Here is a 23,637-nt window from a genome sequence, read left to right as displayed (position 1 = left end):
GGTCCCCACAGTAAAAACACAACCCCCCCGATCGTCGTCTGTCCATTTCCGTCACCGATAGACGAGACCTGGCGGCACCCAGCTCCATTGGCTCCTCCCTTTGGACTGGGGGCTCACGCACAACAGGGGCGGCAGGGGTCTGTGGGGTGGCACGGCGACTCTTTTGCTGCTGCAGCCGGGCATCGATCCGCAGGCAAAGATGGATCAGCCCATTCAGGTCTGAGGGAATGTCCACGCGGGCCAGCTCATCCAACATCTCCTCCGACAATCCATCCTGGAAGGCATCCACGAGCGCAGCCTCATTCCAGGCGGAATCCTGGCTAAGCAGCCGGAAATCGCTGATATAGGCCTGTAGGAGGCGTTGACCCTGCCTCAGAGCTTTCAGGCGTCGGGTGGCAGTCTGCGTCTTAATTGGGTCCTCGTACATTAGGCGCATATGGTCACAAAACCCCACAAAGTTATCCAACAAAGGGATAGGTTGTGCCAGCAGAGGCGTGCCCCAACGAGCTGCATCCCCCGAAAGAAGGCTTAACACGAATCCCACCTTATCCCGGTCAGTGGGGAAATCAGCTGCTCTCATGCTGATAAAAAGCTGGCATTGTCCCAGGAAGGCAGGAAACAGTTCTGGATTGCCAGCAAATTTATCCGGCATTGCTATCTGACATTTCCTCCTGGGTGGGGGTGCAGCATGAACCTGAGCTTGCAGTTGAGCCACCTGAGCTGCCAGCAAAGTGAGTTGCTGAGTAAGCTGAGCATTCTCGGCACGTAGCTGCTCCATCTTAGTAGTAAGGGGTGGGAGGCTGAAAGCAAACTGTTCTGTACCAGCCTGCTACCGGCCTTGCAGAAAGGCAACCCCTGTACAAACGGTAGAGACTGGAAAACAACTGAGGCTGGAAGGCGTCTGCCAAGTTTAATTCACAAGCAAAACAACAGAACAAGAAACGAGATACCGGAACTTTGATCCTCAAACGGAGCGGTTGCTTTCAGCAACCAGCCCTTCCCCAAACACTCCTTTTATTAGAGTTCAGGGCGTGGCCTCCCTGTGCCTCCTTCCGAGGAGTCCCACAGCCTTTCTCTGCTTGTTCCTGCTTGACTGCCTCCTGCGTCGGGCGTCCTTGAACAGGGCCAGCTGTGGGTCATCATCATCCGCACTGTCGGGCTCGCGCAGCTGAGAAGAGGGCCCTGGCTGGGGGCTCTGCGAAGCCTCCAAGCCATCATCAGCAAGTTCGTCTTCAACACCCTCCTCCTCCCCCTCGTCTGAGTCATCCGAGACATCCGAGCCGGCTGCCGGACCCACAGGCTGGCCCTGAATCACAACAAGCTCTATACAGTCAGTAAAAACAAGACCAGGAGCTGACTGTGGCTCAGACCATGAGCTTCTTGTTGCAAAGTTTAGGCTTAAATTAAAGAAAGTAGGGAAAAGCACTAGGCCAGTCAGGTATGAATTAAATCATATCCCTGTTCAATATACAGTAGAGGTGACAAATAGATTTAAGGAATTAGATCTGATAGACAGAGTGCCTGAAGAACTATGGACAGAGGTTCGCAACATTGTACAACAGGTAGCAACCAAAACCATCCCAAAGAAAAAGAAATGCAAGAAAGCAAAATGGCTGTCTGAGGAAGCTTTGCAAATAGCTGAGGAAAGGAGGGAAGCGAAAGGCAAGGGAGAAAAAGAAAGATATGCCCAATTAAATGCAGAATTCCAAAGAATAGCTAGAAGAGATAAGAATGCCTTCTTAAATGAACAATGCAAAGAAATAGAAGAAAACAATAGAATAGGGAGGACCAGAGATCTTTTCAAGAAAATTGGAGAGATGAAAGGAACGTTTCATGCAAAAATGGGCATGATAAAGGACCAAAATGGCAGGGACCTAACAGAGGCAGAAGAGATTAAGAAGAGGTGGCAAAATTACACAGAAGAACTATACAAGAATGAGCTTAACGTCCCTGATAATCACAATGAGGTGGTCACTGACCTCGAGCCAGACATCCTAGAATGTGAAGTGAAGTGGGCCTTAGAAAAGCTGAGCAACAACAAAGCTAGTGGAGGTGACAGTATTCCAGCTGAGCTATTCAAAATCTTAAAAGACGATGCAGTAAAAGTGCTACACTCAATTTGCCAGCAAATTTGGAAAACTCAACAGTGGCCACAGGATTGGAAAAGATCAGTTTACATTCCAATTCCAAAGAAAGGCAGTGCCAAAGAATGTTCAAACTATCGCACCATTGCACTCATTTCACATGCTAGTAAAGTTATGCTTAAAATTCTACAAGCTAGACTCCAGCAGTATGTGGATCGAGAACTACCAGAAGTACAGGCAGGATTTCGAAGAGGCAGAGGAACTAGAGATTAAATTGCCAACATACGCTGGATCATAGAGAAAGCTAGAGAGTTCCAGAAAAACATCTACTTCTGCTTCATTGACTATGCTAAAGCCTTTGATTGTGTGGATCATAACAAACTCTGGCAAGTCCTTAAAGAGATGGGCATACCAGACCATCTTATTTGTCTCTTGAGAAATCTATATGTGGGCCAAGAAGCAACAGTGAGAACTGGACACGGAACCACTGATTGGTTCAAAATTGGGAAAGGAGTCCGGCAAGGCTGTATACTGTCACCCTGCCTATTTAACTTATATGCAGAGCACATCATGAGAAAGGCAGGGCTAGATGAATCAAAAGTTGGAATTAAGATTGCCGGAAGAAACATCAACAACCTAAGATATGCAGATGATACCACTCTAATGGCAGAAAGTGAAGAAGAACTAAAGAGCCTCTTGTTGCAGGTGAAGAAGGAGAGTGCAAAACTTGGGTTGAAACTAAACATTAAGAAAACCAAGATCATGGCATCTGGCCCTCTCAATTCCTGGCAAATAGATGGGGAAGAAATGGAGGTAGTGACAGATTTTATTTTCCTGGGCTCCAAGATCACTGCAGATGGGGACTGTAGCCAAGAAATTAAAAGACGCTTGCTCCTTGGGAGGAAAGCCATGGCAAATCTAGACAGCACACTAAAAAGCAGAGACATCACCCTGTCAACAAAAGTGCGTATAGTCAAGGCTATGGTCTTCCCAGTTGCAATGTATGGCAGTGAAAGCTGGACCATAAGAAAGGCTGAGCACCAAAGAATTGAAGCCTTTGAACTATGGTGCTGGAGAAGACTCCTGCGAGTTCCTTGGACTGCAAGGCGATCAAACCGGTCAGTCCTAGAGGAGATCAACCCTGACTGCTTTTTAGAAGGCCAGATCCTGAAGCTAAAACTCAAATACTTTGGCCACCTAATGAGAAGGAAGGACTCACTGGAGAAGAGCCTAATGCTGGGAAAGATTGAGGGCAATAGAAGAAGGGGACGACAGAGAATGAGGTGGCTGGATGGAGTCACTGAAGCAGTAGGCGTGAGCCTAGATAGACTCCAGAAGATGGTAGAGGACAGGAAGGCCTGGAGGAACATTGTCCATAGGGTCGCGATGGGTCGGACACGACTTCGCAACTAACAACAACAAAAATAGATAGACAGACAGATAGAACTATTTCTTACTCCTTTCTATAAGGTAAAGGTAAAGGTTCCCCCGCACATGCGTGCTAGTCGTTTCCGACTTTAGGGGCCGGTGCTCATCTCCGTTTCAAAGCCGAAGAGCCAGCGCTTGTCCGAGGACGTCTCCGTGGTCATGTGGCCGGCATGACTAGACGCCAAAGGCGCACGGAACGCTGTTACCTTCCCACCGTAGTGGTCCCTATTTTTCTACTTGCATTTTTACGTGCTTTCGAACTGCTAGGTGGGCAGAAGCTGGGATGAGTGACAGGCGCTCACTCTGTTACGCGGCACTCGGGATTCGACCCGCCAAACTGCCGACCTTCTGATCGACAAGCTCAGCGTCCTAACCCACTGAGCCACCGCGTCCCTCTACTCCTTTCTATACCTTGTGTAATATTGGTCATCCTGAAAAAGGATAGTCTGATGGGTATGTATGTATGTATGTATGTATGTCATAGTCTGGAAATGAAGAGGTTTCATTCTTTGTCAGTTTCTCTATTGATTCCCCTACCTGCCTATTGCAGAGACTTTTACAGATACTCTACAATGAAGCATTCTCTTAATGTAAGGCAGTGTTTCTCAACCTTGGCGACTTTAAGACATGTATTTGTATTTGTATTTATTGGATTTTTATACCGCCCTTCTCCCGAAGGACTCAGGGCGGTGAACAGGGCATATAAATAGAGATACAAAAGTTAAAAAAGATTAAATAAATTGCCCAATTAAAACAGTTAATATAAAAACCCATAAAAACCCAGAACGTTCCCCCATCAGGCCAGGCCAGCTTGTTCGAATAAATGGGTCTTTAACCCGCGCCGGAAGGAGCGGAGATCCGGTGCCATCCGGAGCTCCACCGGCAGTTGGTTCCATAAAGCCGGGGCGCCCACAGAGAAGGCCCTCCCCCTGGGGGCCGCCAGCCGACATTCTCTGACCGGAGGCACCCTGAGGAGGCCCTCTCTGTGGGAACGCACGGGGCAGAGGGGAGTTGACGCCGGCAGCAGGTGGTCCCTGAGGTATTCCGGACCCATGCCATGTAAGGACTTAAAAACCATTACCAAAACCTTGAACCTCACCCGGAAGACAACTGGTAGCCAATGCAGCTCGCGGAGCAAAGGTGTAACATGGGAGTACCGGGAAACTCCCAAGACAACTCTCGCGGCTGCATTCTGTACCAGTTGGAGCCTCCGAGTGGTCTTCAAGGGAAGCCCCATGTAGAGAGCATTGCAGTAGTCCAGCCGAGAGGTCACGAGTGCATGAGTGACCGTGCACAGGGCATCCCGGTCCAGATAGGGCCGCAACTGACGCACCAGGCGAACCTGGGCGAAAGCCCCCCTAGTCACGGCTACTATATGATCTTCCAGATTAAGCCATGAGTCTAGGAGGACTCCCAAGTTGCGAGCCCTATCCACGGGGGGTAAAAACTCACCCCCCATAGACAAAGATGGAACATTTTGAATGTCCCGGGATGCCGGAATGCACAGCCACTCAGTCTTGTCGGGATTGAGCTGAAGTCTGTTCCTCCCCATCCAGACCCGAACCGCCTCCAGGCAACGGGACATCACAGCGAGGGCATCACTGGGGTGGTTTGGGGTAGAAATAAAAAGTTGGGTATCATCAGCATATTGATGATACCCAACTCCAAAACCACGAATGATCTCACCCAGCGGTTTCATGTAGATGTTAAACAGGAGGGGCGAGAGGACCGATCCCTGAGGAACTCCACAAGCGAGAGCCCTTGGGGTTTTCAACTCCCAGAGTTAAGGGTGGATGGGAAATTCTGGGGAACTTAAGTCCACATGTTCGAAAGTTTCTAAGTTTGAGAAACTCTGATGTAAAGCAATAACTAGACTGGTTAGATCAATCCCTGCAGCTAAAGCCTATGAGATACTCCCTTGATTTGTCAACTGCAACTAGCTTTCAGATAGAGACAGCCAATGTTTATGCTTGGTATTTTTGGAGCTGACAAAGGTTGCTTATGATTCCCGTCCTGTTTTCGTTTTGGATCTTTTTGTTTGTTTGTTTGTTATCAACCTAACCAAAGCCAAAGGGATCCAGCTTACTTTTAAGTTACCACTAGGCCCCTGATCCACCACCATTTGGAGCATGGCCACTACAACCAGGAATGACCATGAAATGACACATTTCCTCCTGAAATGTGAAGTCAGCCCAGGAACCCCCAGATTTTTTTTAAAAAAAATATTTAATGGGAAGAACACTTTTTTCCCGTTGTAATTATTCATGAATAAATAATATTTGAGGAACATGTATTACTTTTACTTTAATTTTTATTATTGTTCTTGTCTGACTTGGGCATGTAAAGAAGAAAGTATCATGCGATGGAAAAAAAATGAGAAACATCTGTCATCTCAATGTTCTTAGAAGTATTTTCAAATACAGTAGAGAGGGGAAAAGCATCTTACTAAAAACCAGTAGCAACAGACAGGGACAAAGAAATTGTAGTCTAGGAATTTGCGTAAAGTACCAAGATTGAATATAATTCATAACAAAAAGAAACCCACTGCAGAGGTTATAACTGATTTTCTTATTTCAGTAATAAAATCTATATTGGCCAGAATAATTTTATTCCTGTTATTGTTGAGAAGGATACAGGAGGATCTGGACAGACTCGAACACTGGGCGCTATCTAACAAAATGAAATTCAATGGTGAAAAAAGTAAGGTTCTACATTTAGGCAGGAAAAATCAAATGCACAGGTATAGTATAGGTGGTACCTTGCTCAATAGTAGTAACTGTGAGAGGGATCTCGGAGTCCTAGTAGACAATCACTTAAATATGAGCCAGCAGTGTGCTGCAGCTGCCAAAAAAGCCAACACAGTGCTAGGCTGCATTAACAGAGGGATAGAATCAAGATCAAGTGAAGTACTAATACCGCTTTACAATGCTTTGGTAAGGCCACACCTGGAATACTGCATCCAGTTTTGGTCACCACAATGTAAAAAAGATGTTGAGACTCTAGAAAGGGTACAGAGAAGAGCAACAAAGATGATTGGGGGATTGGAGGCTAAAACATATAGGGAACGGTTGCTGGAATTGGGTATGTGTAGTTTAATGAAGAGAAGGGTGAGGGGTGACATGATAGCAGTGTTCCAATATCTCAGGGGCTGCCACAAAGAAGAGGGAGCCAAGCTATTCTCCAAAGCACCTGAAAGCAGGACAAGAAGCAACGGATGGAAACTAGTCAAGGAAAGAAGCAACCTAGAACTAAGGAGAAACTTCCTGACAGTTAGAACAATTAACCAGTGGAACAACCTGCCTCCAGAAGTGGTGAATGCTCCAACACTGGAAGTTTTTAAGAAGAGACTGGACAGCTATTTGCCTGAAATGGTATAGGGTTTCCTGCCTGAGAAGAGGGTTGGACTAGATGACCTCCAAGGTCCCTTCCAACTTATTATTATTATTATTAGTTAGGTATGCAAATTTGTTCTTGATGTGCCGAAAATTGCTCACTTGTCCTTCCTACCTATAAGCTAGTACAGGGGTGTCAAACTTGCCGCATCCTGTGACGTGTTGCGCTGTATCATGACTTTTTTCCCCTTGCTGGAGCTGGGGTTAGCAAAACTTCCTCATGATGCATCCAGCCCACGGGCTGGCAGTTTGACACCCCTGAGCTAGTAAGACACTCCTATACTGGCAGGGGAATTCTGGAAGTTGAAGTACACATGTCTTAAGGTTACTAATGTTGAGAAACATTATTCATGGATATTAATTGGAGAAAGTTATAAAAACATGTAAGTCCTTGGTGTAGCAGTGGGCTAATGCCTCCTTAAGTAACACCAGCTGCCTGCAATTAGTGCAGGTTCGAGTCCCACCAGGCTCAAGGTTGACTCAGCCTTCCATCCTTCCGAGGTAGGTAAAATGAGGACCCAGATTGTTGGGGGCAATAAGCTGACTTTGTAATAATGCCGCTTGGGGGGGGGGCAAAAGCCCTAATAAGCAGGCATATACATAGAATAAAGGCTATTGCTAAGCACATTGATTTGTGCTTTAGATTATAAGCCGCCCTGAGTCTTCGGAGAAGGGCGGGATATAAATGGGATTTTAAAAAAAAAGTCCACCCCATTTGCTTTATAAAACCGTTACAAGTCCTGTATATAAGTAGTCCTCAACATACAATCGTAATGGAGCCTGCGGCCTGCCTATTATGGTTAGATGCTGTAAAGGTAATAAAACAGGTCAGTCATAACTGACTCAATTTTTATGACCTTTTTGCAGTGGTCATTAAGTGAATCCATGGTCATTAAGAGAATGCCACAACTGTTACTTTGGGCGTGGGTTTTGCCAAAGTGTCATTTTCCAGCAAAACCTGATATAAACTGTGGTCATGTGACCATGGGACACTGCAAAGGACTGCACATGTCTCTGTGTCGCTGAGTGCACGAGTTTTGGTCATGTGACGGCAGAGGGGGCTTGACTGTTGGAACTTTGAATTTGGGGTGTAACTCCCCTTTTTAGGATCGGTCGTAAGTTTGGATGGTTGCTAAGTAACCAGCCGTAAATCAAGGATTACCTGTATGAAGACAACTGTAAGGTTTTTTTTCCCCTCCATCCTTTCCCATTTCCCTTCAAAGTAAAATAACGAAACTGCACAGAGTTTGCTCTAATTTAGATAGCAAAAAGCCTCTAGACTTTTCTGCTTTCGGATTTCACCCTGCTGACTTTTGAAACTGTAATTGTTGCGCGCAGACTTTGTCTAAATACAACATAGTGCAGGGGTGGGTAACTATGACCCCCTTAAGACCTGTGGACTTCCATTCCCATAATTCTTGAACAAATGGCTCAGGACTTCTGGGTGCTGAAATTAACAGGTTATAAAGGGGTCATCGTTGCCTACCCCTGCTATAGTGTATAATATTTATTATTTGAAAAGGGTTGAGGCAGGAAAAAATTGGGGAAGGCTGAAATAATTCCTGAGTCACTCAAAAGTTAGATCTCTTCTGCCTGTTTGTATGTAGGCCCAGCGAAGCTATATTTATTAAACAACATTCAACTACGTTGTTCATAAATGTTTCAGTATTTCAGTATTTCATTCAGCACTATATGAAAGAATGAGTGACAAAATGTGCCATTAAATGCCACTGTACATGCATATGGAGCCCTGATTGGACCAGGAGTCTCACAGACATTTAAACAGATATTTAATTGTGTTCTCTGTCATTTAACACTTTTCTTGTTTGATGTAGGAAATGAAGAATCTATGGCAGTCACAATTGTACAAAAACAGGAAAGCCACCTACCAACCATCACTCATGTGCAGCCCAATTTTCAACTTAGAAGATACTGAGATCTGCTTATTTTTCATGCGGGAGAAAAAGTAGCAGTTCTGTTGAATTTTCATTTTTCAATCCTATGACATAAAAAAAAAAAAAAATTAACATATTTCACCAGACTAAAATTTCATGTGATTATAGAAGTTGGGCAATAATGTATGCAAATGGAATATATAGGACAGAAAAGCAGAAATAATAAATTTAAGTATATTGACCATAGGATAAAATTTGTAAAGATTAAATTTTGCAATTAGGAATGTGAATAAATATTAGTATAAAGAATTAGCTAGGCAAGTCTTAATTTTTTACACGGCTTGTTCGATATATCAGCCATAAAAGGCCTTGCAAGGGCTTTCAATGAAATGTAATGGCTTTCCTAACTTATACTCAGTTTATATGTTTAAGGGAAATTAAGCACATGCTTTTATTAGGGAACAGATTTCAATGTCAGCACCATGATGGAACATATCAGTGTCAGTCTCAATATGAGCGCCATCCCATCTCTCCACCATGTGCACTAAGAGGTAGCACACAAGGTTGGCCCTTGATTGTGAAGTTTGATTTAGTACAGGGCTAGGCAACTTTGGCTCTGTTATGACTCGTGGACTTCAACTCCCAGAATTCCTGAGCCAACCATGCTGAGGGAAAAGGGAGAGGTTTCCAAGCTGAGCCATGCTGGCTCAGGAATTCTGGGAGTTGAAGTCCACGAGTCATAAAAGAGCCAAGGTTGCCTACCCCTGGTTTTAGTAGTTAAGGCACCAGGCTAGAAACCAATAATTGTGAGTTCTAGACCCTTCCTAGGTATGAAAGCTGACTAGGTGATTTTGAGCCATTCACCAGGAGACTGTTCTAGTCCAGCCTTACGCATGAAAACTGGTTGGGTGATTTTGGGCCAGCCACTTTCTCTCTCAGCCCAGCCCACCTCACAGGGTTGATGTTATGAGGAAAATAAGAGGAAGGAGCATCGTGTGTGTTCATCACCTTGAGTTATCTATAGAAGGGAATATTTGTAGCTCAGGATTGAACTGTGGGGTCCTTGGTGCTCTCTGAGCTTGTTTGTTTTCTTGCCGATGTTTCATTACCAAAGTAGCGCACTGATGATGTTACCTAATTAGTTAATGAAAGAAAACTACCAAGCTCAGAGAGCAGCCCGGACCCCATAGCCTTGAGTTATTTATAAAAAGAAAAAGGCAGGATACTGTATAAATGAATGAATAAAATAAATTGTGAATGCCATCAGTAACCAGGATTGAGTAAAAAGGTTTTTCCTTCAGCTAGCCCAGCCTCAGACTGCTTTTACTATTCTATTATAATAGTCAATCACTATTACAATATTTCTTCTATACTACAGTATAACTATTGTACTCTTACATTTTCTCTTTCTTATCCAAGCAATGTTTTCTTCTTAGAAATCCCATTCTGCTTTCTACCTTAATTCTTCTTTTTTTCTGGGATTTCTTTTGATTTTTTTTTTATAAGAGTACTTGCATCTTTCTAGCTTGTGCTTTGCTGTGTCTCCATCCTTCCTTTTTCCTCTGGACCATCCACTCCCTTTGAAGGGAAAATGACTTCTTGTATTCAGTTGTTTTTCTCTGCTTAGTGCCTGCAGAGCTTCCAAAACATGTATCTCCTCCCACACCTGTTTCAAGGTTGCACCTTTTATAGGCAACTCTTTATAGGCAAACTCTGCTGTGCTGGAAAAAAAAAGCTCAAATAAGAGGGGAGGAAAGCAGCACAAATACAGCAATTTTTCTAAGACCAGCCTGCTCTTCTACTGGCAGACCCGGGGTTTTCATGCCTTTGGGGATTGATAGTGTTTATCCATCTCAAGCGTGTTAAACCTATTCAGACAACCTCCCGCATTGCTTTTACTTTTTTTCTTTAAAAAAAACAGCAGGAAATCACAGCTTTGTAATTTCATGGTTTGTTACTGGATTGGCAGCAGGATTTCTGGAGGTTTGAGGGATGTGACAAGCAGTGTAGGCTGGCCTTTTAAGGGTGAGCATTACAGGATTTTATCCACAGTCCTACGGGTAGTCCTTGACTTACGACCACAACTGAGCCCAAAATTTTGGTTGATAAGCAAGACAGCTATTAAGTGCATTTTGCCCCATTTACAACTTTCTTTTGCACAGTTGTTAAGCAAATCACTGCAGCTAAGTTAATAATGTGGTTGTTAAATGAATTTGGCTTCCCCATTGACTTGGCTTGTCAGAAGGTCACAAAAGGTGACCACATGTCCCCAGGACACTGCAATTGTCATAAATGTGAGTCAGTTGCCAAGCATCTGAATTTTGATCACGTGATCCTGGGGATGCTGCAAAGATTGTAAGTGTGAAAAATAGTCATAATCGCTGTTTACAGTACCCTTGTAATTTCCCATTGTCACTAAATGAGTTGCTTTAAGTCAAGGACTACCTGTATTTTATTTCCCTTGTTTTTTTGAATCAATTCATCCCTTATAAGGGATAAATGAGAATGTTGTCCTTTGGAGCAGTGCCTTAGCCATTGTGTCCTGTGCAGCTGTCCAAAATATGTGGGTTCTGGCTCAGTTTACAACTTTGTGTGTGTGTGTGTGTGTGTGTTTGTGTATATTTGTCTTTTTATCTTACCTAGAAATAATATGTAATGATAGTAATAAACTTTGATAATAAGTGAACTGATTTGTTTTACAGCATATGTTTCTTTACTGGAGCAATTCATAATTAGATATGTGTGTGTGTGTGTGTGTGTGTGTGTGTGTGTGTGTGTGTGTGTGTGTGTGTGTGTAAATAATGTGATGGCAACTGTATCCTCCCCTCCTTTGTACTCTAGCAGTTGTTATTCAGAAATAGCCTCTGTTTCTACAAAAAAAAATTATGTTTATGTCTCCATGAATTTGTCTGATCTCTTTTTATGGCCTTCCAAATTAGTGGTCATTGCCCCAAGTTCATATGAAATTCCACAGGTTAAAAATGCTTCTGTGAAAAATGCTCTGTCCTGAACTTCACATTGCTCAACTGTATTTGATAACCTTTCAGTATGACTTCTGTTACAGAGGGAGAGAAAAAATGCCTCCCTGTTCACTTTCTCCATACCAAGGCAGGCTAGAAATTCTTAAATTGCCATCTGACACTCTGAAATCTTATGCATAGCAACAGTTGCGTCTTCATTTCTACTCTGCTGTGAGAGACGAATGCTTCGATGCTGACATCTAAAACTAAAGATGAGAAATAGTTTGAATCCCACATATCAGTACATTGTGATTTAGCTGGAATTGCTTTTTATGTTATTCCCTAATGACTTTTGAAGTCAATTTACTGTCCTTTGGATGAAAATGTGAAAAAGGGCACAGAACCAATTTTGCCAGAATCGCATAAAGTAGCTTTGCAGATGCAATTCTCAAGAATTCACATTTTCTACAGGAGGACACTTATATGTCTGTCCATCCATCCATCCATCCATCCATCCATCCATCCATCCATCCATCCATCCATCCACTAACCCACCCACCCACCTACCTACCTACCTACCTACCTACCTACCTACCTACCTACCTACCTACCTACCTACCTACCTACCTACCTATCTATCTATCTATCTATCTATCTATCTATCTATCTATCTATCTATCTATCTATCTATCTATCTATCTATCTATCTACTTCCCTATCCCTATCCCTATCCCTATCCCTATCCCTATCCCTATCCCTATCCCTATCCCTATCCCTATCCCTATCCCTATCCCATCTCTCTGTATATCTTTTGCATTCCCATACTATAACTTCTTTTTCACTCCTTCTCATGGTAATAAGAAACTTAAAATATGTGAAGATGGCATTCTTGTGAAAACTTGACTTGTCTTTGGAATGTATGTGGGGACAAAGTTTAAGATACAACCTCTGACTTAGTTATGCATGTGTATGTGTGTATCTCTCTATCTCTGTGTGTGTGTGTGTGTCTGAAAGAGAGAGAGAGAGAGAGAGAGAGAGAGAGAGAGAGAGAGAGAGAGAGAGAGAGAGAGAGAGAGAGAGAGAGAGAGAGAGAGAGAGAGGGAGGGAGGTTTGCAGGATATGGGGATTGAAAAAATGAACCACCTTAGTGTAAGCTAGTTTTCAGAAACTTTCTATCACAAAGGGGAGAAGAACACCCAGAGGTGGGGAAGACAGATGGTTCTGTTGATACTAGAAATGAATAACAGGCTATCTTCAGACACATTGAGTTATTAGGCTCTCCAAATACCAGTTAAATGGAGAGAAAATAGTCAGAATCCCTGTATAATATGTATAAACAGAGGACTGCTCATTCACTCCCACTTGGTGCTTTCTACTAGTAGGAACTAAGTAGGAACTGAAAGTTCATTGAGTCACCACAAGTAGTTTTAGTTTAAGAGAAAAAATGTCTAGGAAAATACTAGAGCATGTGTTAAAAAATGAGAATTATAATTTCCTGAACGGATATTTCTGGAAATGAAGTCTCAAGGTTAAAGTTCTCTATATACTGCTAAAACTCTTGTCTTCATAATCTTTAACTGGGCAATCTATGGAGATTCTCAGTCACCCAAGTCATGCTTTTTCAAAAGGCAACTGGACTATGTTGTTGGTTTTTTCTTTCCTTTTTCCTTGAGGAAGAAAAAAAAAATTTCACTTCTCATCCAAGAAGCTTCATCAATTCTGGCTGGATGGTTGAGAGGGATGGAAGGATTAATTCTGACATGGGCAATAGGTTGCATTATAGAGTGAAACCTTTCAACCAAAGTACCTCAAATGGGCTAATGTACAGATTGTGTCCAACATCTGGGACCCATGATTCCCATGGAATTGAAAATTAGCAAATTTTATAAAATTTTATCAAGCATTTTCTGACATAAAATTTGTCATAAAACAGTTTATGACATAATACAAAATGTCAAAAACATTTCCCGTCTTGATGTTTGATTGTGTAATACAATTCATCATAGCCCATTCTCAAGTCAGATACCTCTCTGTATCCCAACTTTTCCAGTGAAGGCTGTACATTAAAAGTTCTGTCACTGTTGAAGGCACTGAGGAATCTGGTATGGATATATCTCCGAAAGGATGACTCAAGGGCTCACAGGTTGTCTAGAATTATATATATAAAATCAGTTCAGTGCTTGGGTACTTAGCAGTGTAAAAGATATTCATCTAATCATTTTAAAACTCTCTCTCCTCCATCTCTTTCCCAATCCCCACTGTGTGGACATGTGCCCCTCTTTAGGGTGGGATGTATGTCTTCCAGCTCTTTGACTACTATGCTGCCAGTGGGATGTGCCTACTCTTCGTTGCCATTTTTGAGACTCTGTGCATTGGCTGGGTATATGGTAAGTACAATTGCAACAGGAAACAGGTCTGATTATGTGTCGTCACACTGGGCTCAACTGTTAGCAATCACATAGATAGAGCTAGATAGAAAACATACAGTATATCTCAAGATACCTGTCAAAGACCAGTCTAGAACATCTCTGGAGCTGGAACACTATCCCTGAACTTTCCCATGACTAGTACTTCTGTTGAAATCTGCAGAATGATCTTCTTACCTAGTTTCATATTTGATATGAGTAGGCAGAGGGACACTAGATGGAATCCAATATTGGTCTCACATAGGTGCAACTGCTTTCATTAGCAGAATTAAGGAGGCAATTCCTCCCTCATTTTTCCTTGTGCTCTTCAAGTCCTTTTGAAAGACTGAGGGAATTTCTGGAAAAGATTCTGGAGCAGATGCAGAGGACTCCAGAGAGAAAAGAATGTCAAGTTTTTCCTTGAGTACTCTGAGCCTATAAGAAGCCAATATTTATTTATTTATTTATTTATTTATTTATTTATTTATTTATTTATTTATTTATTTATTTATTTATTTATTTATTTATTTTTGGGACTTATTATTTCTTATATACTTATATAAGAAAAGAAATTATCAGTTTCATATTGCCAATTTAACTGACCTTGAGAAATTGCTTTTCACTGTTTTGCTTCAGTGGCTTCTCCTTGCTAATACCTTTCTGTTTAGTCTGCTGTGCTTCTTATTTTCTTGATCCTGGTTCTCTTCTCTGTTCCATAGGTGTAAAGAGCAGACTAGTTCTGCCTGTCTTACCATCTATTGTTCTTTTTTCAACTTTTCACAGGTGCTGACCGTTTCTACAATAACATTGAAGACATGATTGGCTACAGACCATGGCCTGTTATTAAGTACTGTTGGTTATTCATAACACCAGCTGTCTGCGTGGTAAGTGGGACAACTTGATCTGGAGACCAATCCAGAGGGTGCCCAGGGAAATGGTTTAGACTCTTGGGCAAAAGAGACTTTGACCACTGCTTGTGGTTGCTGTCAGGCAACGAAGAAATAGGAGAAAGTCATGGTGGGAATGGAAATAGAAACAATCCAAAGAGAACAGATAAAAGTAAAATTTGCATCAATCCCATCAATGAAGTTTTAACTTAGTTAATTAAGTGCTTAAGAGCAGTTCTTCAGCAGTAGAAGCACACATTCAAAGGGGTCTCCCAATTCTGGAAACTTATTGTGACTCCTGCATAGATGCAGCAGATGGACACTGGTACCAATGTATATTTGGGTGATAATGATTAGAAATAGGACATTCATTCAGAATTCACCAGTCTGAAATAGTATAGGGTTTCCTACCGGAGAAGGGGGCTGGTCTAGAAGACCTCCAATGTCCCTTCCAGCTCTATTCTGATTCTGAATAGGTACACATTTGAATTAGGTATATCGTTTCATTTTGGTGGTGGTTGATGCCGTTGCTGTTTGCCTCCCACAGTCATGTAAATGTCTGCCAGTATTTAAATGTTAGATCTTTTCACCTCCAGTAGTTCTAATTATATATGGGGCCTATAGAAATCTGCGAAGCCCATTCTTACAGAACATAATGACAGTAGGAAAAAAAATGAATAAAGCAAGCAAACACTTTCATCCTTAAACATCAGAATTAAGGATGAAAGATAGTGCAGTGTTATTTGACACCTTCTAGTTGGTATACATGAGAGGCAGGTTGGTGTAGTGGTTAAAGGCTCTAGGAAAAAAACTGAGAGACTGTGAGTTCTAGTCTCACTTTAGACACGAAGCCAACTGAGAGACTTGGGGCCTCTTGGTCTCCATCAGAAAGAAGAAGAAAATGGCAAAACGGGCGAAGGTTTTGTCAAGAAAACTGCAGGGACTTATCCAGGCAGTTGCCAGGATTCAAGACTGAGTTAAAAATTCCCACAAAGGCACTATGCACAGATTGTGGTTCCCTGCCCAAGCTATGTTGAAGGGACAAAATGTCCAGAAACAGGTTCCCAATCTCAATTTCTTTTGTCTTACCAATTTGTAAGACCCTGATTGGGTCCATAGACTGTTGTGTCTTATTAGCAAAATCGTTAGGAAAATATTCCCCTGATGCAGGTAGCCCTCAATTTATGACCATTCGTTAAGTGACCGCTCAAAAATAACAACGAAAAAATGACTTACAACCAGTCCTTACGTTTACAACTGTCACAGCACACCCTTGATCACATGATCAAAATTTGGACACTTGGCCACTGGCATGTACTTATGACCGTTGCAGTGTCCTGGGGTCATGTGATCACCATTTGCGACCTTCCCAGCCATCTTCCGGAAAGCAAAGTCAATGGGGTCCTCTTAATAACCACCTGATGCACTTAACAATTGCAATAATTTGCTTAACAATGGTGGCAAAAAAGATCACAAAATTGGGCGCGACTCAGTAAACGCCTTGCCGAACAACAGAAAGTCTGGTCCCAGTTATCATCATAAGTCGAGGACTGTCTATGTTCACCAGGTTGAGTATTTCCCAGGTTGAAATCAGGGATTATTGTCAGGACCCACCCCAAACCATGTCTTAGGAAGACAAAAACTCTTGGAGTCAGTTCTAGTCCAAAAGGAATCTTTACTAGGACATGCTTGGTTGTGGGAATACAAGACAGGACTTAGTATTGTTTTACAAATTGAAATTTTATAAAGGGTACCCGGTTCAACCCCCCTTTCCTCAACCCCATTTGGTCAGCCCCCATCCTTCTACTTCGTGTCATCCCTTTCATGGGAAAAAAAGGAACTTCGAATCTTTATGGTTATTGTCTTCTTCCTCTCCAGAATTAAAAGAAAACAAAAGCCAGATACCTTCTTCTCTAACCCTCCCTTTTGATCCCCCCAGTTCAAAAGGTTCCCTTGGTCTTTGAAATAACCTAAGGCAGGCTGAATCCACATATGCTCCTCCTTCCTCGAGAGATGGCAGAATCCATACCGGGGGGGGATGATAATGTTTTAAACATACATTTATGAATGTGATATAAATGGATTCTGACAGATTATGTTATTCTGATCAGCACAAAATCAGCAAAGTAGTTCATTAAAGATTGGTGCCTCTAATGCTTCCTCCTTTGCTCAATCTTTCCAGGCAACCTTTCTCTTTTCTTTGATTAAATACACCCCACTGACATACAACAAGAAATACGTGTACCCGTGGTGGGGAGACACTGTCGGCTGGCTGCTTGCACTCTCTTCAATGATCTGCATCCCCCTCTGGATTCTCTACAAACTTTCCACCATTAAAGGATCCCTGAGAGAGGTAAGACTGGCATTTTTAGGCTGGGGACTGGGACGCAAAGTGGCTGAGCCAGGAAGCCAGCCTAGTCTCCAGGATCAATAGGCCTTCAGAGGTAGCATTGCTCTGTTCCAAAATAATGAATGGGGACCTTGCACTAATTTGCTAGTAATCACTCTGTTACTGGCAAGAACCAGTGGCTTTATTGGATTTGAGTTGGCTTGAAGGCTGCACAATCTAAATTGCCTTTCTGGGCGTTTGTTATTAGCTGTATAATACTTCAGCAATGTCACAGTTGAGAACTTAGCTTAGCGGTATTCCATCATTTCTTTCTCCCTCCTCTTATGCTTATTGATTTTCAGTCAAATATCTTATTTCCTGTGTGACATTTGCAACTGGTTTCCTTTGATTATAAGGAGTATCCGGTACAGAATTACTGTAAAAGAAATATCTGTATCATGTATGCGGGAGAGGGTTTTTTTAAAAAAAAAAAACTAGTGCTGCATTTCAAAGAACAAGGTTCAGCGATCTTATTCAAGATTAAATTGTTCCAAAGTAGTCAGCCAGAAATGCTACAACTGTATTTGTTCTGGTTGAAAATGAATACCAAACGATATATTGAAGTTCCACCATTTCAGGGAAGGGATCCTTCTGGAAATAATTAACTGAAAGAGCAATTTGTGAACTCCAGTGTTTGGTATGAATTCAACTCAGTTTTAGGATCCAGGGAATGACACTGGACCAGTGGCTGTTTTTCAGTGGAAACCATATTCAATACCTTTAGTCCTCAACTTATAACCACAGTTGGGACGGGCATTTCTGTTGCTAGGCAAGGTCCAAATTTACAGCCTTTTTTGTTCAGTGAATTAGTGCAGTGAATTATGCAATGACTAAGAAAATTCAGCTTCCCCCATTGACTTTGCTTGTCAGAAATCAGCTGGGAAGGTGTAAATGGCAATCAAATGATCCACGGACATTGAAACTGTTGTAAAGGCTGCATCTTGCCAAGTGCCTGAATTTTAATAACATGGCTGTGGGGATGCTGCAATGGTTGTAAGTACAAGCACCAGTTGTAAGTCCCTTTCTTCAGTGCCATTGTAACTTCAAGCAGTCGCCAAATGGATGGTTCTAAATCAAGGGTTAGCTGTAGGTTGGCTGTTCAAGGCTTAGATCCATTTCTGTGCTTTTGGAGAGGAGGTATTCACAAAAGGATCGGGTGAGAAAGAACTACAAGTCATCCTTGACTTACAACTGTTTGTGTAATGACCGTTCGAAATTACAACGGCACTGAAAAAAGTGACTTATGAATGTTTTTCGCACTTACAACCCTTGCAGCATCCCCAGGGACATGTGATCAAAATTTGGGCACTTACATGCAACTGGCATGTCTTTAGGTATTTATGACAGTTGTACTGTCCTGAGGTCATGTGATCATCATTTGTAAACTTCCAACAAACAAAGTCAATGGTGGTGGTGGGGGGAAGCCAGATTCACTTAAAGACCACACGATTCACTTAACAACTCACTTAAGAACAGCCTCAATTAGCAACAGATATTTGGGGCTCAATTGTGGTTGTAAGTTGAAGATTGCCTGTGGATTCTCTGACCACGACTTTCTTGGTAAAGAGCAATATTTTCCACCCACCCGTTTTTGTCGTCTCTCCATTTCTCTTTTCAGAGGTTCCATCAGCTTGCCTGTCCAGATGAAGATTTGCCTCAGAGAATGTGTCCAGGCCATCATCTCTTCCCCATGACAGAACTAGATTCTCACTGTTAGGAGTGGACCCCTCAATCTCCATTGGACAATCTTGGCCCATGACCAAGAAGAGAGGAACTTGCCACCTCGTTTCACTTTCTTTGAAAGAACCTGGGAAGGCTGCTAGTGAAAGAGGGTTCCCCCCAGAAAGTGGGGTGCAAGGCAGTGCTGCTTCTTCTGTTTAGCAACATATTTAGAGGAGGCAATTTAAACCACAATGTTCCCCTATGGGTTCATCTAGGAGTGGAACAGGAAGGACAGAATACTGTGATGGAAACCTTTTAACGGGAGCATAGAATTCCTCTTGCAAAAGGTTTAGGGAGAATTCCAGCCCATTTGCAAAATCCACATTTCTTCCAATGATTTATTGCTTAGGTGTGTGAGTTTTTTAAAAAGAGAATGAGTCCTTACTTCAACTCCAGACTTAATTATTTTTCTATTGCTTTCATTAGTTCTTGAACTTGGTATAGCGTTATTCATAATTAATATTCTTTCCCTTTAAGAGCCACATGATAGATAGGGGTTGATGAAAATTTCCCTTGTCGCTGGCCACTTCTGATGGATTTTCACTGGCTCAGTGGTGGAGTAGGAGAACCTTTAAAAATAAAATAAATAAAAAAATCTGTTACCATACACAGCACAAACCTGCTTACCCACCATGGACACTATTTCATTGTTTTTTAAATGGGGCTAAAGCCACTAGGGAAAAGATGAGAAAAATGTGGCTAGGCAAATGCTCACTTTTCACAACTATAGCAGAATAACAAGAGTTGGGAGGCAACTTGGAGATCTTCTAGTCCAGCCCCCTGCTCAGGCAGGAAACCCTATAACATTTCAGACAAATGGTTGTCCAATCTCTTCTTAAAAACCTCCAGTGTTGGAGCACCCACCACTTCTGGACTCAAGTTGTTCCACTGATTAAGTGGAAATTATTTTCACTTTTAGAATATCAACGAATTTTGGAAGACTACATTAATGAAATCAGTGTGAAACACATATGAAATCAATGCAAAACACAGTGATGGTGCTCCATCACTGGAGGTTTTCAGAAGAGATTGGACGGTCATTTGTCCAGAATGATATAGTGTCTCCTGCTTGAGCAGGGGGTTGGACTAGAAGACCTTCAAGGTCCCTTCCAACTCTGTTATTCCGTACTCTGTAAACATGCTTCTTTGTTAATCTATCTGATGAGTGCACTTGCACTATTGAAGTGTACCTGAGCTGCATATCTAGCTAGCAGGGTTCCTGAATCCATTCTATGTCTGGTGCAGCATCTCATTATCCACTAGTTGGTGTAGCGTGCTCTCTTCCATAGATCACAGCTGCTGTAGTATCAGCACATATGCTGTAATATTTCATGAGCTGCAGTTACCTGCTATTCCACAAAATGGAAAGAAAAGATAATCCTGCTCAGATATTCAAAGCCAATCTGGTGTTGCTTAAAATCACCACTGTTCTTTAAAAAAAACACCCAATTTTTGGTCACAATTTTTTTTTAAAAAAATCATTATTGGCATAGTCTTAGCATGTGTATCTTTGCTATTCAGAACTTCCTTGTTCATTGACTCCGTTATTTGGCCATTATGCAGCAATCTCTTGTGAGGGTTGATGAAGATGAAACCGAGTCATATGATCAAGCAGGAGGCATTGAGGAATTGTAGGACAGAATACTAACAGCAATTGAGTAACATTTCCATATTAATAGAACTTTAGAAATGACCAGGTGAAACGTTTATGCAGCTTTACAGATCTGAACTGATCACCTCTTTTCAACAGTAGGAAATAGCTCTTTATTTTTAAATCACAGTCCTATCTATTATTTTGGGCACAACTGCAGCATGAATATTTGTGCAACTATTTAATAAATCTTCTGGAAATCCACTGCTGAGAAGTCCAATGATGACCTGGGGAGAAATGACGTGGTAATCTCCCCACTTCCCAAACTCTCCAAATAAGGGCAACTTTCATGCGCCAATCTCAATGAATTCCTCATATGTAATTCCTAGTTAAAAGAATAAACAATTGCATAGCAGCACAAATTAGATTTGCTTTAACATATGGTTAATGTATTTAACGTATTGGTTGACCTTAGGGGAGCTCAGAAAACTAAGCAAGGTTCAGCCTTGTTAGGATTGAGATGAAAGTCCACCAGAAGTTACCAGAGCTGCAGCAGAGACTAGAACATCAAAAAAGCATTCTAGAAGAAGAAAAATCAAACCACTTGTGGTCCAGAAAGCCAAATGAGTGTGTCCATGAAATCAAGAGGATACCAATACAGATCAAAGGAGAACTGGGTTTTTTTTAAGCTGTTAAAATGGCTCCTTTAAAGACTCCTACATGCAGTAATCAGGACAGTATGTCTTTTGACTTGCGCATAAAGGCCTTGAAAACTGCCTTTGTGTTCTGTCTCCAACAAGCAAAATATTTTGCAGTGGCCATTTTCCATGTTCCAACCCTTCACAGCCATAGATCAGTAATCAGAGCAGATCCCTTAGTGCAGGGGTCTTCAAACCTGGCCCTTTTATGACTTGTGGACTTCAACTCCCAGAATTCCTCAGCCAGCATGCACGCTGGCTGAGGAATTCTCGTAGTCGAAGTCCACAAGTCATAAAAGGACTAAGTTTGAAGACCCCTGCCTTAGTGCCTTCAGTGATCCTGGGCTAAATAATTGCCATAATCTCTTGCTGCTATTTATACTGGCTGAGGCTGATAGGAGTTGAAATCCAAAACAGCTGGTATGCACTAAGTTATCTATTCCTAATCTAAATATTCTATCCTATATGTTTTTTTTCCTTTTAAGAGAGTGAGGGCTAATCCATTCCTATCCTTGGTTTCCTCCTATAACAGCTGCATTCATCTCCACAAATGCAGCAGACAGTGGGATTAGAATGGGCACTGAGCTTCACAAATTGCAGAGCATGCCTTGAAACTGAGTCCCCCATTGGCCTGCTTTTTTCCTTTGTACAATTAACTGAATTCAAATGAAGGAATTTGCAGTCTCAGCTTACTCACGGTTTCATCCCTTTGAATGAGCAACTTGAGACACTTTAGAGAACACTAAATTCATTACGAATGGCATAGCCAACACCATTATTAGACAGAGGGAAGCAACCCCCTAAAGTAGCAAAGGAAAGGAGGTAAGAGACAGCTACTTAGTCATTCTGAACTGTTTGGCTGTTTTGAAGCAAGCAGTTCTCTTGGAGAACAGTGGTGTCCTTTAAAACGTGCCTCCCCACTTCCCAAAAGAACAGTGGAGAAGCATATGCTTTTTTGAGATTCAGCCCAGAAGTTGATTATCAGACAGAATAAGAATGGAGCGTTTGTGCTGCCAGAGTCCATTGTGGTTGGGTGAGTACAGTATAATAAATTTGAATAAATAATAATACCAATTCTGAAAGAAAAATCTTCATCACGGTCCAGTCCAAGATGGGAATAAACCCCAAATGGAGGCTTTGAGTTGCAGAACCAGACAGAAATGTGGCTCTGGGGCAGCTGACCACATAGAGCTGGGAGTAGTGGGGTTTTTATACCTTCTTGGGCTTTTGTGTCTGGATTTGTTCCTGTTCCTGTGGCATGAATTTTGACCTGAGCTTTTGAGAGTGTCATTTTGGTATTCTCATGGTGATGGTTAATCCTATTATGTCCTAAAGGTCATGTCCTGCTTCTCTACGGCTGTGGCTGATGGCTATGTCCTGTGTTGGATTTTGGGGTGAGGGGTTATTGGTCCTAATTCTATTACTCTGCTATTGTTAGCTATCAGTTTTGCTGCAAGGGATTTCAAAATATTTTGTCTTGAATGGGCTTCTGCCTGATAATATTTGCTCATGAATGGGGCCTCAGTCTTTCTGAATGGGATTATCAAATCTGCATTTCTACAGAGCTGGCTTGCTCAGTTTCTGTTTGGGGCTATTAAGAAAAACTGGCCTGCTTTTCTGCCTTTTCTGCTGGCTTCCTACACCAACCAAACATTAATCTATGTTTATAAATTGCTCACAGGAAACCCAGCATTTCTCAGGAGCCAGGAATGAGTGTAGAAAAGAAAGTATCTTAGAATGACATCAGAAAATGAGTAATTGGCTTGTATCTTAAGAAGAATTTAGAAAGTTAATTATACCCACCACTAGATGTCCCTAGTACATTAGTTTCTTCTAGTGATCAATAGGCAAAAATAATTTAGATGAACTTGGAGTGGAGTCATTGTATATGCAGAGTCTTCAGTAGCAGCAGGATTTATGTCCCGGAGTCCAAAATAGCCCCTGAATAGCAAACATAATTCTTATGACCCTTACCTCAAAGCATCATTTTAACATAGTAAGAATTCATGTGGAGTGCTTCATATAGAGTCAATCAACTCAGCGGATTGAAGGAAGGTACGTAGGGAAATATAGCATAGTTGTGACAAAATCATGAATTCTTCTATTTTCTCGGATATATTTCACCTTTATACTAAAGATATTGCATTATTTGGAATGCCTGTGTGTATGTGCATCCTTCAGTCTTC

The 23,637-nt window shown here is 42.0% G+C and overlaps 1 protein-coding gene across 1 annotated transcript in view; it reads left to right on the top strand.

Annotated features, from left to right (window-relative positions):
• The window catches only part of LOC308670029 (sodium- and chloride-dependent GABA transporter 2-like), a 96,582-nt gene extending 77,036 nt beyond the window's left edge, over positions 1 to 19,546 (top strand). The window contains exons 12-15 of the mRNA XM_081331161.1: positions 14,044 to 14,146; positions 14,948 to 15,048; positions 17,234 to 17,404; positions 19,059 to 19,546. Coding sequence (XP_081187287.1) covers positions 14,044 to 14,146; positions 14,948 to 15,048; positions 17,234 to 17,404; positions 19,059 to 19,157 — 474 coding nt within the window. The 3' untranslated portion in view covers positions 19,158 to 19,546. The remainder of the gene's footprint in view (positions 1 to 14,043; positions 14,147 to 14,947; positions 15,049 to 17,233; positions 17,405 to 19,058) is intronic.
• Positions 19,547 to 23,637: the final 4,091 nt, after the last annotated feature.

The sequence above is a fragment of the Vipera berus genome, assembly GCF_964194415.1.
Source record: "Vipera berus genome assembly, chromosome: 6".
Classification (NCBI taxonomy): Eukaryota; Metazoa; Chordata; class Lepidosauria; order Squamata; family Viperidae; genus Vipera; species Vipera berus.
The sequence above is the reverse complement of the archived record's forward strand: the minus strand, read 5'-3'. Positions and strand labels throughout refer to the sequence as shown.